Genomic DNA, 18,134 nt, shown 5'->3' with positions numbered 1-18,134 from the left:
CCTGCCGTCCTCCTGCAGCGCGAGGCAGAGCCGCTCACATATCTGATGCTGCACGAGACCTGCGCTCGGTGGAGTAGGGGCTCTCGCTCTCTCTCTCCCTTTCTCTCTCTCCCACGCGCGCTCTCTCTCTCTCCCACGCGCTCTATCCCTTTCTCTCTCCACCTCTCTGTCTCTCGCTCTCTCCACGTCTCTCTGGCTCTCTCTCTTTCTCTCTCTCTCTCCCTCGCGCTCTCCACGTCTCTCTCTCTCTCTCTCTGGCTCTCTCTCTCTCTCTCTCTTTCTCTCACCCCCCTCCCTTCTTCTCTCTCAGCAGGCTCCTTATTGGCAGATGGTTGCAGCACGCGCTCCGGCAGCAGCTACGGTGAAGCTGAGAGGTAGCGCGAGCTCAGGTGAGAGAGGACGGGAGAGAGACACCTACAGACACCGCGTGAGATCATTACATCACTTATTATTGTAATTAAATGATTCAGTTCACACACACACACACACACACACACACACACACACACACACACACACACACACACACAGACACACACACACATTAAACAAGAGAAACTCGAAGTGGTTTACAGAACTGCAAGGATCAGCTGGTTAATCGATTAAATTAATCAGAAAATACTGTGATAATCAATTAAACTAACAGAGCAGGCTTTCATTTGTCTGTGCGAAAAGAAAAGAAAGAAATAAAAGAAAGAAAGAAAGAATGAACAAAATGATTAGAACAAAGAGAGGAAAAGGAGATAGATAGATTCAGACAGTGAGATAGAAAGAAAGAAAGAAAGAAAGAAAGAAAGAACAAAATGATTAGAACAAAGGGAGGAAAGGGTAATAGATAGATAGATAGATAGAAAGATAGGTTGATAGATACAGACAGCGAGAAAGAAAGAAAGAAAGATAGAAGAGGTATGGACTTCTTGACAGCCGCTCCGTTAATCCTCCTCTTGGCCTCCAGCAGAGTGATCTGTTAACCGGAGGTAAGTTTGTTCTGTTCCCTCCTGACACGGCCGGCTGTTCCAGGACCGATCTGTCACATTTCCAAAACTCTTCCAACACTCTTCCAACACTTCCAACAAGCTTCCAACACTCTTCCAACACTTCCAACACTTCCAACACTCTTCCAACACTTCCAACAAGCTTCCAACACTTCCAACAAGCTTCCAACACTCTTTCAACACGCATTCAATACTCTTCCAATATGCTTCCGACACTCTTCCAACAAGCTTCCAACACTCTTCCAACACGCTTCCAACACTTCCAACACGATTCCAACACTTCCAACAAGCTTCCAACACTCTTCCAACACTCTTCCAACACGCTTCCAACACTTCCAACATGCTTTCAACACTCTTCCAACACTCTTCCAACAAGCTTCCAACACTCTTCCAACACTCTTCCAACACGCTTCCAACACTCTTCCAACAAGCTTCCAACACTCTTCCAACACTCTTCCAACAAGCTTCCAACACTCTTCCAACACTCTTCCAACACTCTTCCAACACTCTTCCAACAAGCTTCCAACACTCTTCCAACAAGCTTCCAACACTCTTCCAACACTCTTCCAACAAGCTTCCAACACTTCCAACACGCTTCCAACACTTCCAACATGCTTTCAACACTCTTCCAACAAGCTTCCAACACTCTTCCCACACTCTTCCAACAAGCTTCCAACACTCTTCCAACACTCTTCCAACAAGCTTCCAACACTCTTCCAACAAGCTTCCAACACTTCCGACAAGCTTCCAACACACTTCCAACACTCTTCCAACACTTCCAACAAGCTTCCAACACTCTTCCAACAAGCTTCCAACACACTTCCAACACTCTTCCAACACTTCCGACAAGCTTCCAACACTCTTCCAACACTCTTCCAACAAGCCTCCAACACTCTTCCAACAAGCCTCCAAAACTCTTCCAACAAGCTTCCAACACTCTTCCAACACTTCCAACACACTTCCAACACTCTTCCAACACTTCCGACACTCTTCCAACAAGCTTCCAACACTCTTCCAACACTTCCATCACTCTTCCAACACTTCCAACACTTCCAACACTCTTCCAACACTCTTCCAACACTTCCAACAAGCTTCCAACACTCTTCCAACACGCTTCCAACACTTCCGACAAGCTTCCAAAACTTTTCCAACAAGCTTCCAACAAGCTTCCAACACTCTTCCAACAAGCTTCCAACACTCTTCCAACACTTCCATCACTCTTCCAACACTCTTCCAACACGCTTCCAACACTTCCGACAAGCTTCCAACACACTTCCAACAAGTTTCCAACACTCTTCCAACTGGCTTCCAACACTCTTCCAACACTTCCAACAAGCTTACAACACTTCCAACACGTTTACAACACTCTTCCGACACGCCTTCAACACGCTTCCAACACTTCCGACAAGCTTCCAACACTCTTCCAACACGCTTTCAACACGCGTTCAACACTCTTCCAACAAGCTTCCAACACTCTTCCAACAAGCTTCCAACACTTCCAACACTCTTCCAAAAAGTTTCCATCACTCTTCCAACACTCTTCCAAAACGCTTCCAACACTCTTCCAACAAGTTTCCAACACTCTTCCATCACGCTTTCATCACGCTTCCATCACTCTTCCAACACTCTTCCAACACTCTTTCAACACGCTTCCAACAAGCTTTCAACAAGCTTTCAACACTCTTCCAACCCACATAGGGAAAGCTGAAGGTGGTTAGTTAGCTCCTCCTTGTCTGTGGTCTTGGTTGCAGGTCTGGAGGTGACGTGTCTTCGGTTTAGATATAAAGGTTTTCTCTCAGACGCTGTATGACATCCTCAGGTGGGTCCAGGTGTGAGCTGAAGCTAAGAAGCAGCTTCACCATGTGCTTCACTTTGGGGGAGCACAAGAAGACCAGAACCAGCTGGAGCCTTCAGGCTGGAAGAGAATATTCAGAGATTTGTCGATAAGCAGGAACACTTCAGTGATTTATGAACTGCTGTAATATATTTCAGTGTTCAGTCTTTGTTTGGACTCTGGCAGCAGAGTTCTGGATCAACTGGATCCCTCCGACTATAGAAACCAGACTGAACTCTTTCATTTAATTTAAAGAGACCCAACTGGAGTAAAGCTTCACTAATTGTCCTCATTCACCTTCCACTGGGTGGCAGACCTGCTGAGAGGTTTTATCATCTTTAACTTACATTTGACCCTTTATACATTTAGTTTAATTTACCTTTTCTTGTCTCCGTTTTCTTTCAGACTTTGAGACCCCATGTGTCTCCAGTTACTGCTGCACCAACACAACCCTGATTATTGACATAAATCTTGAGTGAAGTGAAGTTTCATGGCTTTTCTTTTCCACACATCCTGACTGATGCCTGTGATTATGATTGACCTTTTCTGAACCTCCTACTGTACACCAACATTCACCCATGAGCAGCACTTAGCTAAAAAGCTCCACTTTAATGGGAAAAAACCTCAATGTGGGTGACCATCGGCCTTGACTGGTTGGGTTAAGAGAGAAAGAAGAGAGAGAGAGGGGGGGAGCACAATAATAACAACTATAATAATAATAGAAATATGACCAAAAATGTTCGTAGCAGTTGATCCGCAGCTGAAAGACGAATAAGCACAAAAACTCTGGAGAAAAATAAAGTTAAATGCATTAATGTGATATGAATGAGTTCAGATGGAGAGAGGGAACAGGAGGAGGAGGCGAGCTCAGTGCATCATGTAAAGTCCTCCGGCAGAAAAGTCCATCACAGCAGTTCAGAGACAAACGTATGAACCACTTTATGTCGTTTTTACATGAAATCTCTGATTCCTGTTGTTACTAACCTGGTTAGAAATATGGAGATATATTTTTATGTGTCACTGAAAATGTTCCATATTAGAGCTATAAGATACCCGAGGTTCATAAATCATAAACAAATAAGAAATAATATTAAAAAATGTGCAATAAAATAGAATAAAATATGAAATAAAAAAATAAAAATAGAATAAAATGAAATTTAATGTAAAATAGAAAAATAAAAAATAAATCAAATAAAAAAGTAAATAAAAAATAAAAGTAATCATGTTTTCCATACTTAAATTTTTATTATTTTTTTAAACCTGATCACAAAAACCTGACATGAGTGTTATGTGTGAAAGGTTGTATAATATCCGCTGAGTTGTAAGAAATGTTTGTTTTTTTATGGTGGAGAAAAAGAAAAGTTGATCTTTCTATAAATAATTTGCCTGTTGACTCATGATGACTCACACGCCTCCCTGTGTGCTGTTCATCTCTCAGGAGTGTTTTTCTACCACAGGTGGAAAAGGATTGTTCTCAGTGAACAGAGACGTTACTGTTTAATATTGTTTATGTAATTTTAAATATTTTGAACATGATTACTCTGATTCAGGGGTGAATATGATCTCAAGTGGGCCAGACCAGTAAAACCATTGCATAATAACCTATAAATAATGTATAATTTATATGATAACTTGATCATAATAAACCATCTCGAGGTACCTTGGTAAGAAATACTGATAAAATGTGAGAATAGCGACGTATTTTATTGAAAAACTCTAATTACTTTTCTTCAAATTTCATACATACTCATCCAGTGGACCGGATTGGACCTCTTGAGGGGCCAGTTCTGGTCCACGGGCCGTATGTTTGACAACTCTCCTATAATTGTATGTCAGTGACCCTAATCATACCTGCATGACTCGATACGACCCGAGATACTTTATAAGATCCTTTTAATCAGTGCGGTAATCTATCTCAGTACATTCAGTGAAGTACTTCTGTTCAGTTTTGAAGTACTTGTACTTAACTTGAGTATTTCCTCTTTAAAGTGCTTTATACTTCAGTCTTAGAGGGAAATGTTTATGTATCTTTATCGTCTGTCAGCTTTAGTCACAAGTTTTCAGATCAATATTTTATATTTAATAGCATCAGTTAATTACACTATTTTTAGCTCTAAACCTTCTATTCAACACCAAGTAATTAATATGTATTAATTTTCCAATAATAAATGTATAAAATATATAAGATAAGCATAACATTACTCTAAATGGGGATACATATCACTTTTGATGCATTTAGTACGATTTGCTGCAAATATTTGTAAATTTTTACTTTTCAAATGCAGGACTCTATCATTGTGGTAAAAGATCTCAGTTCTTGTTCCATTGCTGCAATAAATACTTTAGTTTTACCATCTGCTGTCAAATTTAATACAATAAATTCTCTGTTTTTCCATCATGTCTACTTTAATAACTTTGTCTTTATGTTAAACACAAGCAAGAGACGTTTACAGTTGAATTTGATCTGAATTAATTCATTAGAACAGAAACAGACAGACTCACATTTGGTTGTTTTTTCTCTCAGATTGTAAAACTGGATTTTCTGAGTGAAGTTTGTTTTACTGTCAGGAGTCAGATTGTTGGGCGGTGTCTCCCTCTGCTGGTCTTCAACAGTCAGCGCAGGAAGGGTGACGATAAACAGGAGAAAAACAAAATACTACACGACAGTTATTAACAATATTTAATCCATTTTAGTCCATATAATGTTATAATGTGCTCATATTTAACATTTAATAGCCCGTGACATGTATTTAATTGAAATTATGATGTTTAAAATGAGATTTATTTACGACATTTAACATTTTTATAACATTTTAGACTCAGTTTTGGTTTTATGTTTGTTTAATATTTGTTATTTTTGCTTTTAAAACTCAGTTTAATATTTATTTAAATGTTTATTTTTTATTATTTTTATTAGTTTCTGTCGGCGGAAGGATCTACTGCCACAGGCTCCGCAGCAGCAGGAGTCGCACTACTACCTGACGGTGCGTAAAAAGCCTTCCGCCACGTTGGGTAGACCCCACTCAGTCGGTGCTTACAAGCCACAAAAACTTCTTTAACAGGAAACATTTAACATATTATAAGAAAGTAAAATACAGAAGAGACTCAGAGGTTATTATGTGTGCTGTGTTTACGTCTGCAGGGAGCCGTGCACAGCGCCACGGTAGCAAAATGGCCAGAAAGGGAACTGCAGTAGAGAAACCTCCAGGCTCCTGCTGACATCTTCTATCCGACACAGAGGCTTCAAACGGCGGATCAGAGCGCGGAGATGCCGGGGATGATGGACAAAGGCTCGGAGTATTTAGGTAAAGGTCGATCAAACGGCACCAAGAGTCCGTCCAACGCTTCTAACGGACATTTCTCTGATGAGAGCGGCAGCGACGACGAGCACGGTGAGTATAGCCTCGAACAGCCTGTTATATCGCTCCGCCAGGACTGATTAACGTTAACGTGAAAATATTAAAAGCATCTCCTCGGTTTGTTTTACGTGTTTTCCAGATGTGGGGATGCGGGTTGGAGCGGATTACCAGGCCAACATTCCCGACTTCGAGCCCGGTGAGTTGATTTTACCGGTTTCGGTGGTTTATTACCGGACTGACGGACGGTGGTAGCCTCGAACACACACACAGACTCAGGCTCCATGTCTGAGACTCTTAACTGTCAGTCCAGAGTCAGAGCAGCGGTGTAAACACTTCACTCTGCTGGTAACAACTCAAATAACCAACATTTATAATAATATAAAGATTAAACCTGCAGGAAAAAACATGAACTCAACTTCTCACCTGAAACTGGTGACTTTAATTAGATTAAATTATAATTAATGAAGATAAATGGAGTCGTTTTGTTGTCACTGGTGTTCTTTATTTTACCTCCATAATAATTTGTAATAATCCCGGTGTTATAATGCAGGGAATCAGCTGCTGTGAGCAATAAATGTATAAAATAATAACTTTTCATGAGGTAATAACTAGTTTACAACACTTTAATACTCTTAAATGTTAATTATTTGTCCTGTTTTTGTTTTGCATGGAGAACACATAGTTTGATGGATTGTCTAAGTGTAACAGCAACACGTGAATACTTTAATACTTAAATAATTGTAGTTACATGAAATTATGAGATTCTTTGGTCACATTTAAGATTTTCTGATATTTTAGATTCAGTTTGGGTTTTATGTTTGTTTCATATTTGTTGTTTTTGCTGTTAAATATTAGTTTTCTTAATCTATTACTATTTTTAGTCTTTCAAACAATTACAAGCAGCATCTGTGATGTTTGGGACGTTTCACAGTATGTAAATAAACTCATCAGCGCCCTCTGCTGGACTGTGCAGCAGGGAGACACACCAGATACTAAGGTGACAAAACATTAATTGATTGATATAATTAAACTGAATCAAAGAAGTAACTTAGAGGATGAAGTTTGGCTGAGCATGTTTTAACCCTTAAAAAGGCAGGAGTGGAAATGGAGAATAAAATCCTAGTTATCTCATGTGCACTTAAACATTTAAATAAATACATTTTGGGTTTTTGTCAGTTGCATCTCCTCCAAGATACGTTGTCCCTATTAAAGGGATAAAAATGATCATAATGGTAAAAACAATTGAATGTTTTATTTGATAAAGAGAAGTGATACGTTCTTGCTTTCCCTGATCATTAATATCACACATACTAGTTTCTAAACTCATTTTTATCATTTCTATAAAAGTATAAATCTACCACAAGCTTCAGTTCTACCAATCTAGTTCAATTCAAGGCTCATACAACCAATCATGGTCCTAGCAGAGTGTTAATGAAACCCTGAAACTGTAAAACCTTTAAACAGTGAGTCCACATCTGTGCAGGTTAACGATCCTCCAAAATCCAACGAATGACTCCTCGATCTCTTCGTCACTGGCTACGCGGCAAGCGTCTCCATGGTGACACATCTGACTCACTGGATCCACTTCAGCTACATCCTGCATCGAGACCATAACAGAATAAAATTGGGCTCCTTTATGAGCTTCATTAGTTGTTTTATGGTTTAAAGAATTATCAGTGATAGTCCTGAGATCATTGGGTGTTTCCTGAATAGCCTCTACGCCTGACCTCAATGGGCTTTACCAGTTCTTGGTACTTGGGCCGCTTCCTTTGGGTTGCCTCTTCACTGCGGTCCTGCCAGGTGACAATCAGTGAAATGTCCTGGAAAATGGTGTCTCCTCCCTCTGCTTCTCTCGGCCTTTTGAGTGAATGCAAATGTTTTAGCAGCTTTGCACATGCTCAGTCTGATCTCACGCTGTATTCAATCTGCAACACTGAGGCACTGAGGCTTCTCTGACTCTAGGCAAGGCAGCGGCCGGTTCATTTCTAAGCACATACAAGATAATTTCATAGATAAGTTGTAGCCATATCCTGCACATCTATGGCTATAACATCAACAGGAACAAACAAAGAACCAATCTGGGTAAATGTACTTCATGTTTTAGTGTTTGGCGTGATAACTTGTCTGTCATACTGTAGCAGCTGAAAATGTCCTGGTAAAGTCTTAGAAGATGATTTCAATAAAAGAGAACCGTGTATTAGGAGTACCTGCTTAGAAGAGGCAGATGTTAGCATATCTGTCCTCCAGGAGGTTGCTGTGCTGTGGTCTGCCTGCCCAGAGCTACTCACAGCTCCAAGTCTGAGCAGGCAGCTGCTGATGAAGACTGTGACTTGGGAAAAATTGTGACATCATCCTTTAAACGGTTGAATCTGGACTGAAGTTGTGTTTTTTGTCCTGGTTCAGGTTCCACTAAGTACACCGATAAAGACAGCGGAGGGATGCTGGTTTGGTCTCCGTACCACAACATCGTCGACTCAAAACGTGAGTGAAATTCAGTCATCTGTAAGGCTGCAGTCCTCAATCAGGTCCTCAGATCAGGTCAGACTGACCGTGTGTTTCCCTCCACAGTGGACGAGTACATCGCCATCGCCAAAGAGAAGCACGGATACAACGTGGAGCAGGTGAGACTCTTTATATCTGCTGTTAATGATCGACTGGAGCGTCTGCAGGCTGTTAACACTGTGTCTGTGTGTCTGTGTGTGTGTGTGTGTCTGTGTGTGTGTGTGTGTGTGTGTGTGTGTGTGTGTATTCAGGCTCTCGGCATGCTCTTCTGGCACAAACACAACATCGAGAAGTCTCTGGCCGACCTGCCGAACTTCACCCCGTTTCCAGACGAGTGGACGGTGGAGGACAAGGTGCTGTTCGAGCAGGCCTTCAGCTTCCACGGGAAGAGCTTCCACCGCATCCAGCAGATGGTAAAACACACCGAGAGAGAGAGGAATGATGTCACTGAGTCATTCATCAGCTGATTTATTGATTAGTCGACTGAGAGAGAATTAAACCGTTTTGAAAATAGCAAATAGTAACTGGTTGCAGCTTCTCAAATGTGATGATTTCATGACAGTAAATCAAATATTTTCAACTACTCTTCACAACAAGCTTAAAAATTACAAATCATCATCTGTTACTTAAACCATTTTTACTCCATTAGCAGTTTTGTCTTATTAAGATTCACAAAATGTTAACCAAAGCTCTCCAGCAGCTGAATTATGTGTTTTTGTTTGTTTTAAACACTGAGAAAGATTTAAATCTGATCTACAACAAGTCCAAACTCATTGAGCGGTGAAAACACAAGAGAGGAGGAGCAGCTGTGACTTAAACCATAACACAGAACAGTCAGAGTAACTTTAGTACAGAGTTACTGTTGTTTGCCAAAAACTAGAATAGTGACTGACTCGCATTAATTTTATGTAATCTCATTAAAACATTGGTTCCTGTGTGTGTGTCAGTTTGATAAGACTTTCCTCCTGTTCAGTATCATATCCGTGTGTATTACAGCAGTGTTTGTGGCTGGTTTGACTTTTTATCAGTTATTTACTAAGTGTGTGTGTGTGTGTTTGATAAGGTGAAAATTGGCTTTCATCAACACACACACCAGTTGACTGGAGACAAAAACCACCGTCGCAAAAAAGATTTCATTTAATCATGTTCAATGTGATCCGAAATGATCCGAAAGTCTTAAAATATTCATAGTCCCCAAAAGTGACTTTGTTCATCTTCCACCCCCCCCTACCCTGTGTATAACTGTGTGTTGTGTGTGTGTGTGTGTGTGTGTGTGTGTGTGTGTGTGTGTGTGTGTGTGTGTGTGTGTGTGTGTGTGTGTGTGTGTGTGTGTGTTTTCAGTTACCAGATAAGTCCATCTCCAGTCTGGTGAAGTATTATTACTCATGGAAGAAAACTCGCTCCAGAACGAGTCTGATGGACCGACAGGCCCGAAAACTGGCCAACAGGAGTAACCAGGGCGACAGGTACGTCACCTGACACACACTCTGACCAATCAGGCGACAGGCACGTCACCTGACACACACTCTGACCAAATCAGTAGCTGGGTTCAAAGGTCACGACTGAATTTTGGCTTGTCGTTGCCGTAGTGACGAGGAGATGGAGGAGGCCAATCCGATCGAAGCCAACGACAGCGACTACGACCCCAACAAGGAAGCAAAGAAAGAGGTACGAGACCCCGTTACCATGACGACAACACACCCGAGGCCTCGTTAAGACGGTGAAACCTTAACGAGGCTTTGACAAGTTTTTACTTTAAAGGTTTTTCTCACTTTCTCCTCCATGTTCTCCATGTTCTCCTGTGTTCTCCTCTGTGTTCCTCTCTGTGTTCTCCTCTGTGTTCTCCTCCATGTTCTCCTCCGTGTTCTCCTCTGTGTTCTCCATCGTGTTCTCCTGTCTTCTCCTTCATATTCTCCATGTTCTCTGTGTTCTCCTCTGTTTTTCTCTTCCCTGTTTTCCTTCATGTTCTCCACCGTGTTCTCGTCTGTCTTCTCCTTCATGTATTCCTCCATGTTCTCTGTCTCCTCCTTCATGTTCTCCGTGTTCTCATATGTCTTCTCCTCCGTGTGCTCCTGCAGAACCAGGTGGAGCCGGTTCTCCCGGGTTCTAAGGTGGCTCTGGGTCGTAGGGAGCACCAGACTCTGCAGCACCGGCACCACCAGCGTTCCCGATGCCGGCCTCCTAAAGGAATGTATCTGACCCAGGAAGACGTGGTGGCCGTTTCCTGCAGCGCCTCCGCAGCCAACAGCCTCCTCCGCCAGCTCGACATGGAGCTGGTGTCCCTCAAGAGACAGGTAGGAGGCGCTGTGCTGCTCCTCTTCCTCGTGATCCTCCTTCTTTCTGCTTCTCCTCCTCCTCTTCTTCTTCTTCTTCATCCCACTCCTCTTCTTCTGAACCTGATTGCTTCTTCCTGTTTAAAGACTGTGGTACTCCTCTTCTTCTTCTTGCTTCTCCTCTTCCTCCCTCTGCTTCTCCTCCTCTTCTTCCTCTTGCTTCTTCTCTTCTTCCTGCCTCTCCTCCTCTTCTTTCCTCTGCTTCTCCCCCGTCCTCTTCCTCCTACTTCTCCTCCTCTTCTTCCTACTTCTCCTCTTCTTCTTCTTCCTCCTGCTTCTCCTCCTCTTCCCATAAAGATGAGAGTTAACTCAGAGATGAAATGAAGTCATATTTTATAGATTCTTTAAAGGAGGATATAACAGTGAAGATGAACTCATCTCAATAACTGATCTCGTCTTCAGGTCCAAAACGCCAAACAGATGAACAGCGGCCTGAAACACATGTTGGACGCTGGGATCGAAGATTTCAAGCTGCCGGAGGTAAAACACTGATCTAAACTCACCACTTAACACCTAGAAGATCATCAGTTTCCTTCAGCTTAAACTTTGAGAACAGAAGTTGACTAGTTTTCTACTCTGCAGTAGGACAGCAGCTACCAACCCTGCTCCTGTTCTCCTGCCCAGCATGTTTTAGGTATCTCTCCACTCTAACACATCAGGTGTGTAATGGGGCTTTTCCATTATACAGTTCTAGCAGTACTTGGCTCACCTCGACTCTACTCGGTTTTGGTACCAGGCAGGGTTATTATAGTTAACTAGAACTAAAACTAGCAATGAAAAAATAATTGAGTTAACTGAAATTAAAATAAAAACTACAATTAAAATGAAAACTAAATAAAAACTACAATGAACAATGTAAAACTATTTAAAACTAAACTGAATTGCAGATAAATTCAGCTTCGTTTTCTCCCTCGATTACTTCCTGTCCTGCAGCAGCCGCGGTTAAAGAATGAAATTAAAAAGGACTTGATGATAAAACAGCAGCTTCTACAAGTCAAGACTTCCTCTTAATACCTGAAAGACTAAAACTAAATAAACTGAAACTACTAAATCACTTGTTGAACTAACTAAAACTAAACTGAAATAAAAAAGCAAACTGAAAAACTAAAGAAAAATAAAAACTAAAGAAAATTTCAAAACTATAACAACCTTGGTACCAGGTGGTTTTTCCATTACTTCGTAGAACCTCCTCAACATGAGCGGAGCTGTGCGAAACTGCCTTGACTTCGTTTTATACGCGACTCAAACACATAACCAAGGAAGGCGATGGAGGTGATGGTGTACTTGTTGCTGTATGTGTCTTTCTGTCACAAACAAAGCAAGAGAAGAGAGTCAGAGGAGATTGCAGGCCGCAAGACGGTATTTAAAAATGCCGGGTTTGATTCGAGCTCATGACTCCAGCGACGACATTCTCTGACCAGTCAACGGCCGGCAGTCTGTTGATGTCATGTTTTATTATCGGCTCTGGTCGCTTTGAACCTCGTCAGAGCAGATACTAAACAAGCAGCAGGTACCAGGTGCTATCCCTGATGGGAAAAAAACAAACAGAGTAGAGTCGAGCTACAACTGTATAATGGAAACGTCCCATTAGAGTGGAGAGATGCCCTAAAACATGCAGGGCAGTAGCTCTCCAGGAGCAGGGTTGGTGATGAGCCACCACCAGAGGGCGACGCAGCATGTTATACAGACACAGACCGTCACTTTCTACCTGTCAGCAGTTTTATTTCTCCGTTTGTGTTTCAGAGCAACCAGAAGGTGAACGCTCGCTGGACCACAGACGAGCAGCTGCTGGCTGTTCAAGGTGAGTTGGCAGTGGTAACCATGGTAACCAGCTAATGTTAAAGTATGTACTGTATGTGTCTGTATTATGAAGAGCTTCAACACTGTAGATGGCTCAGAAGGGTCTGCAAGATGAGCAATTCAGAAATATGTTAAAATTGATTAATCCTAAATTGACGTGGAAGTTGTTCCTGTCTGTTGTCATGGAGATCGTCTCAAAGCGCGGACACGCTGCCTTCTTGGTGATCAGTTATTGATTAGACGCTGCAGCTGATCGGATTGATCTGATATATCATCACAACTTCACTGTAGTTTCATACCTGAGTGCAGACAGATGTGTATGAGTTTTACATTTTATCTGTTTTTTGATTCATAATCTAGTTAAACTGTAGATCTGATCCATAAAAGATCCATAAAGAAAGATTTTCTGTCACGCCCCCCCCTCCTTTAACTTTTATTACTGATTAAAATAAAGTCAGGGAAACGCTGAGTCTGACTTTGATACAACTTAAACATTTGACTAAATAACTAATTTCTAGTGTTTATAAGATGACCTCAACATAATCTGGTTATTAAGTCACAAAAGTACAACCAGAATATCAATAAATGCAGATATAAATATAAACTCATTCATGTCTGCAAGTCGCTGAAGCTGTTAATACTGAGCTCACTTCAGAGGAAAGGACGTCTAGTTTCTCTAAAAACATATTCCCCTGTTTTATTTGAGTTTTATTTGAGGTATTTGTGAGATCGTCACATCTCAAGTGAGGGAAACATGAACGAACCTGCAGGTTTAAACTTGAAGCTGCAGTTCCTTTAATTGGCCACCAGAGGCTGCTGCAACACAATTCACATTCAGAGAGAGAGTCAAATGTTCTGCATCATACTGGACTGTATGTCACTCAGGCACCAAAGAGTTTCTTTTGAGTTTGAAGGAGTCCAAATATATTCTATATAGTACATGTATATGTTTAAATACATCAATTCTTTTGTTGTGATATTGATTTGTGATATTTAACAAGAACAAAGTTAACTTGATGATCACTTTGAAGGTTGAGATGACCAAAGAGTCATGTTTAAAGGCAGGAAATCAGAATAGATGTAAGATTAATTAAACATAATATTTCTGTGTGTAGCTTTAGAGCTAAAATAATACATACATACAGTTAATAAAATGCATAACTTTAATAATAAAAGTAAAACGTGCAGGACTGTCTCTGCGATAGTGAAGTTTTTGAGGCTTTTCCTGGAGCATCAGTTCCTTTAATTGGCCACCAGAGGCTGCTGCAACACAATTCACATTCAGAGAGAGAGTCAAATGTTCTGCAACATACTCATGCTTATAGGCAGGAAATCAGAATAGATGTAAGATGAATTAAATGTAATATTGCTGTGTAGCTTTAGAGCCAAAATAACATAAATATATTACATACAGTAAATATAATTATGTAAAACATAAATAAAAGTAGTGCAGGACTCTGAGACTATTAAGTTTTTGAGGCTTTTTCTGGAGCAACATGTGAGAAATGTATTCATTAGTAAATATTTCAGAGATAAAGTTAAAATCCGCTCTGATAAGACGCTTTATTTCTTCTTCTGTGTGTATCAGAGCCACCTCCAGAAACACTGACCTCACTTTAAACCCTCTGCGATGTTCTGCAGGTGTCCGGAAATACGGGAAAGACTTCCAGGCCATCGCCGACGTCATCGGGAACAAGACGGTGGGCCAGGTGAAGAACTTCTTCGTGAACTACCGGCGGCGGTTCAACCTGGAGGAAGTGCTGCAGGAGTGGGAGGCCGAGCAGGGAACCCGAGCTCCCAGCGGAGACAGCGCCACCTCTGGAGAGGAGGGGAAGAACAGCTCCACCACTCCGTCAGGGAAGAGCACCGACGAAGAGGACGAAGAGGTGAGACGTTTAAGTGCTGCACATTTAAGCATGTATGTTTAATCTGTGGCTCAGTGATAAACAAGTGTTGGTAAGATGATGAATTCATAAATCAGTTAAACTAGATTTAAAAGCAGCATCCGGTTTGTTAAAATGTACATTTAGTATTTTTGTTGGTTTTCTAGATAAATTCAGACTGAACTCCGCAGCAAGACATCATGGAGGTTACGCCCAGTTCAATATAATCAATATATTAAAAAAAGATCAATAAGAGAGATTTGAAATGACATTTGACACATTTTATACCAAAAGACTGAATGCTCCTGAAAATGTCAAATGGTGTAACCACAAAAGAATGATAGATATTAAATATGTGATCAGCTACAGTGTGTTTAAGTGGACTTATACTAATAATGACTTCATTTAAAACATGTAAATGTTTCCTGGTCTCCATGGTAACCAGATGAAATGTAATATTTAGAACAATAGTATTCCATTAGCTTTATTTAATATAAAAGTTATAATGTAAGATCATGCCACACTAGTTGATATGGTGTTAGGTAGGAAGGAAGGAAGGAAGGAAGGAAGGAAGGAAGGAAGGAAGGATGTAAGATCATGCCACACTAGTTGATATGGTGTTAGGTAGGAAGGAAGGAAGGAAGGAAGGAAGGAAGGAAGGAAGGAAGGAAGGAAGGAAGGAAGGTGTTTTATTGACTATTTACTGTTTTTAAGCAACGTTCAATTATTTGGTACAAAGTTTTTATGGTTACACCACTTAGACATTTTTACCATAATCCTCTAATATATTCTCTCTAAATGGATTAAAAGCAGAAATTTGATGCTGGGTCTACAAAAAAAGAATGTGTGAAGTTATTCATACGTTTATGTTCATGCTTACTTCACAAATCATCAGTTTTAGATCGGTATCCTTCCAGGCAGCTGTTGGTTTGAGATCCAGAGAGATAATCCATCACAGTCAACATTTAGTTTACTTGGTTTGTTAAGATTTAGTGATAATGAACCAGCAGCTACACAGACATCATACGACAAATTATTACAAGTATGAACAATAAACTGCTTAAACTGATCAGACTCGAGTTTCATATGACGTCAACCAGAAACACAGACTGAGAGTTTAGGTGACGGAAAATGATGAAGATTGGTCAGAACTCCTTGAAGAAAGTCATAAAGTACATTTGTATTTGGAAGTTACAGATCTAAAACATTTTATATTCAACAGTTGGGTCATTTTAAGGCTGTGGTGGGCAAACGTTTTGGCATGTGACTCATTAAAGAGAACAATGTCTTCCAAGGTGAATCCTGAAGATGCTAACCTGAACTCAGAACTCAAAACCACAAAGTAAAGATCAGTTAAATGTTCCTATCTTGTTTGGAGTCACCGCTTTAAATGTTAGACAGACTGAGAGTTTTAGTATTTCTTACCGTCAGGCTGGTTTGAATATTAACTTTGGCCCCTCCCTCTCCTCTCTGCAGGGTCAGGTGATCTCCTCAGGTGCGTCTCCTGCTGCCTCCTCCTCCTCCACAGCTCAGACTCCGGTGACGTCCAGCACCGCCTCCTCCGCCTCCTCTTCCTCCCTCCACCAGCCCCCTCCCCTCCTGCGGCCCTCCCTTCCCGCCACGCCTTCCCTGCACCGCCAGCCGCCTCCCCTCCAACAGCAGGCTCGTTTCCTGCAGCCTCGCCCCACCTTGCAGCAGCCCCCACCTCTCATCCGCCCTTCCAACCCCCTGCCCCCGCGCCTCAACCCCCGCCCTCCTTCTGCCATGACCCTCGGAGGCAACCCCGGAGGTTCAGGCCCGAGCTCCTCCCAGCAACCGTCTGGCCTCGCCGTCCACCAACCAGAGGCGGCCTCGTCTTCCTCCCTCCACTAACGAACGTCACACTGAGCGTCCGCCGCGTTGTGTTCAGGTCCTGTGGGAAAATCTGAGTGACTTTACAGTTTGAAAAATAACCAGAACACACCAAACACTCGTTGTGATCTTCAACCATAAAGACAAACTTCATTTCAAGGTTTTATATTTGCATTTAAAGTACAGAAGATGAAACAGAAGAAGAAGTAAACAGTATTTAAGGTTGATGTTTTCATTTTCCTGCAAGACTCCAACTGCTGGTTGATGGACACCTGGTTTCAAAAGAAGATTTGACTTCAGTACGGTGCAGATCAGTAAAGAAAAGCATTTATCACCACCAGACTCGTGGCGTCCCTCAGAGTTCAGTCCTCGGTCCCTTTGTCTGTTATTGAGCTCAAAAAATGACCTTCCTGCCACGATGTAGTCACTCTTATAAGCTGTCATGTAGATACTAAAAGCTGGACCTTACAATGTTCTCTACAACTAATCTGAATCAGAATTAACGACAACTCTAAAGTATAAAACTACTTTAAATTATAATCAGTGTCATTTCTTAAATTAAGACTCTTATCCTTTTTTTTTTAATCCATTTCATTTAACTGTCCTCCTTCCAGTGTTTACATGTATTATGATCTTTACTCAAGTTTTTTTCCCACCTGATCTTTACCTGTTGATTTTGGCTGTACTGGTGTTTGGGATACACATTCATGTCACTCATCGTCACTTTTATGGTTCAAGCCCAAAATTACACACTTTTCTAAAAAAGAGCTTTATGGTCAGTAGCGCAAAAGACACCTGAACCCTTAAACAGGCAGGAGTGGAAAATAATTTGATGTTACTACTTATGTCATTTACACTTAAGTAATACATTTACATCAATATATTTTTTCAAAGATTTTATATATTTGGGATGTTAGGAGTTGTAGCTTCACCAGGTATAAAAATGGTCCTAATGGTAAAAACTATTGAATGTTTTATTTTGATAAAGAGAAGTGACGTGTTCTTGCTTTCCCTGCTCATTAATATCACACATACTAGTTTATAAACTGATTTTTATAGAAATATTCTATCAAAGTTTAGGCCTACCAACAAGCTTCAAATCTACCAATCCAGGTCTACCAATTGCGTTTTCCAACTAATTCGAAAAAGGACAACCGCATTAACCAATCATGGTCCTAACAGGGTGTTAAATAGTCTGTATCTCCTGGTGCATGTTGCCTGTTTAAGGGTTCAAGGTTAAGTCTGGTATTATTATTTATTTTCTCCTTACGAACTCCGTCTGTGAGTCTCAGCTGCAAACATGTTGGTCTCTACAGTAGTCTATGGCCGTCTAATCAGTGGGTGTAACGGACTAATAACTGAATATTCACTACATGCCGACATTCACAGGATCTAAATGGATAATGTGTCAAAACTATTTGGCCATAACAAACAACAAGTTTTAACTGCACATTCATTTAAAATTATAATCAGCCTTCATTTCTTTACACAAACACATTAATTAAGAGGAAAGATCTTACTGACCCCTAAAAATATAACTCACAGCAAAAAGTTAGTCCCCATGAAAGACTGTTGGG

General features: G+C 41.0%; 1 protein-coding gene across 1 annotated transcript; it reads left to right on the top strand.

The window, feature by feature from the left end:
* The first annotated feature begins 6,064 nt into the window (after positions 1-6,064).
* rcor3 (REST corepressor 3) lies at positions 6,065-16,888 on the top strand. The gene is made up of 12 exons (XM_053337664.1): positions 6,065-6,221; positions 6,328-6,384; positions 8,592-8,669; positions 8,757-8,809; positions 8,942-9,103; positions 10,032-10,156; positions 10,280-10,358; positions 10,769-10,984; positions 11,426-11,503; positions 12,767-12,824; positions 14,465-14,709; positions 16,183-16,888. Exons 1-12 carry the CDS (start codon positions 6,098-6,100, stop codon positions 16,576-16,578), a joined length of 1,671 nt encoding a protein of 556 aa, XP_053193639.1. The 5' UTR covers positions 6,065-6,097; the 3' UTR covers positions 16,579-16,888.
* The last annotated feature ends 1,246 nt before the right edge of the window (positions 16,889-18,134 follow it).

This window comes from Scomber japonicus, chromosome 2 (assembly GCF_027409825.1).
Source record: "Scomber japonicus isolate fScoJap1 chromosome 2, fScoJap1.pri, whole genome shotgun sequence".
Lineage (NCBI taxonomy): Eukaryota > Metazoa > Chordata > Actinopteri > Scombriformes > Scombridae > Scomber > Scomber japonicus.
Note: the sequence above shows the minus strand (reverse complement) of the source record. Positions and strands in the feature narration are given on the sequence as shown.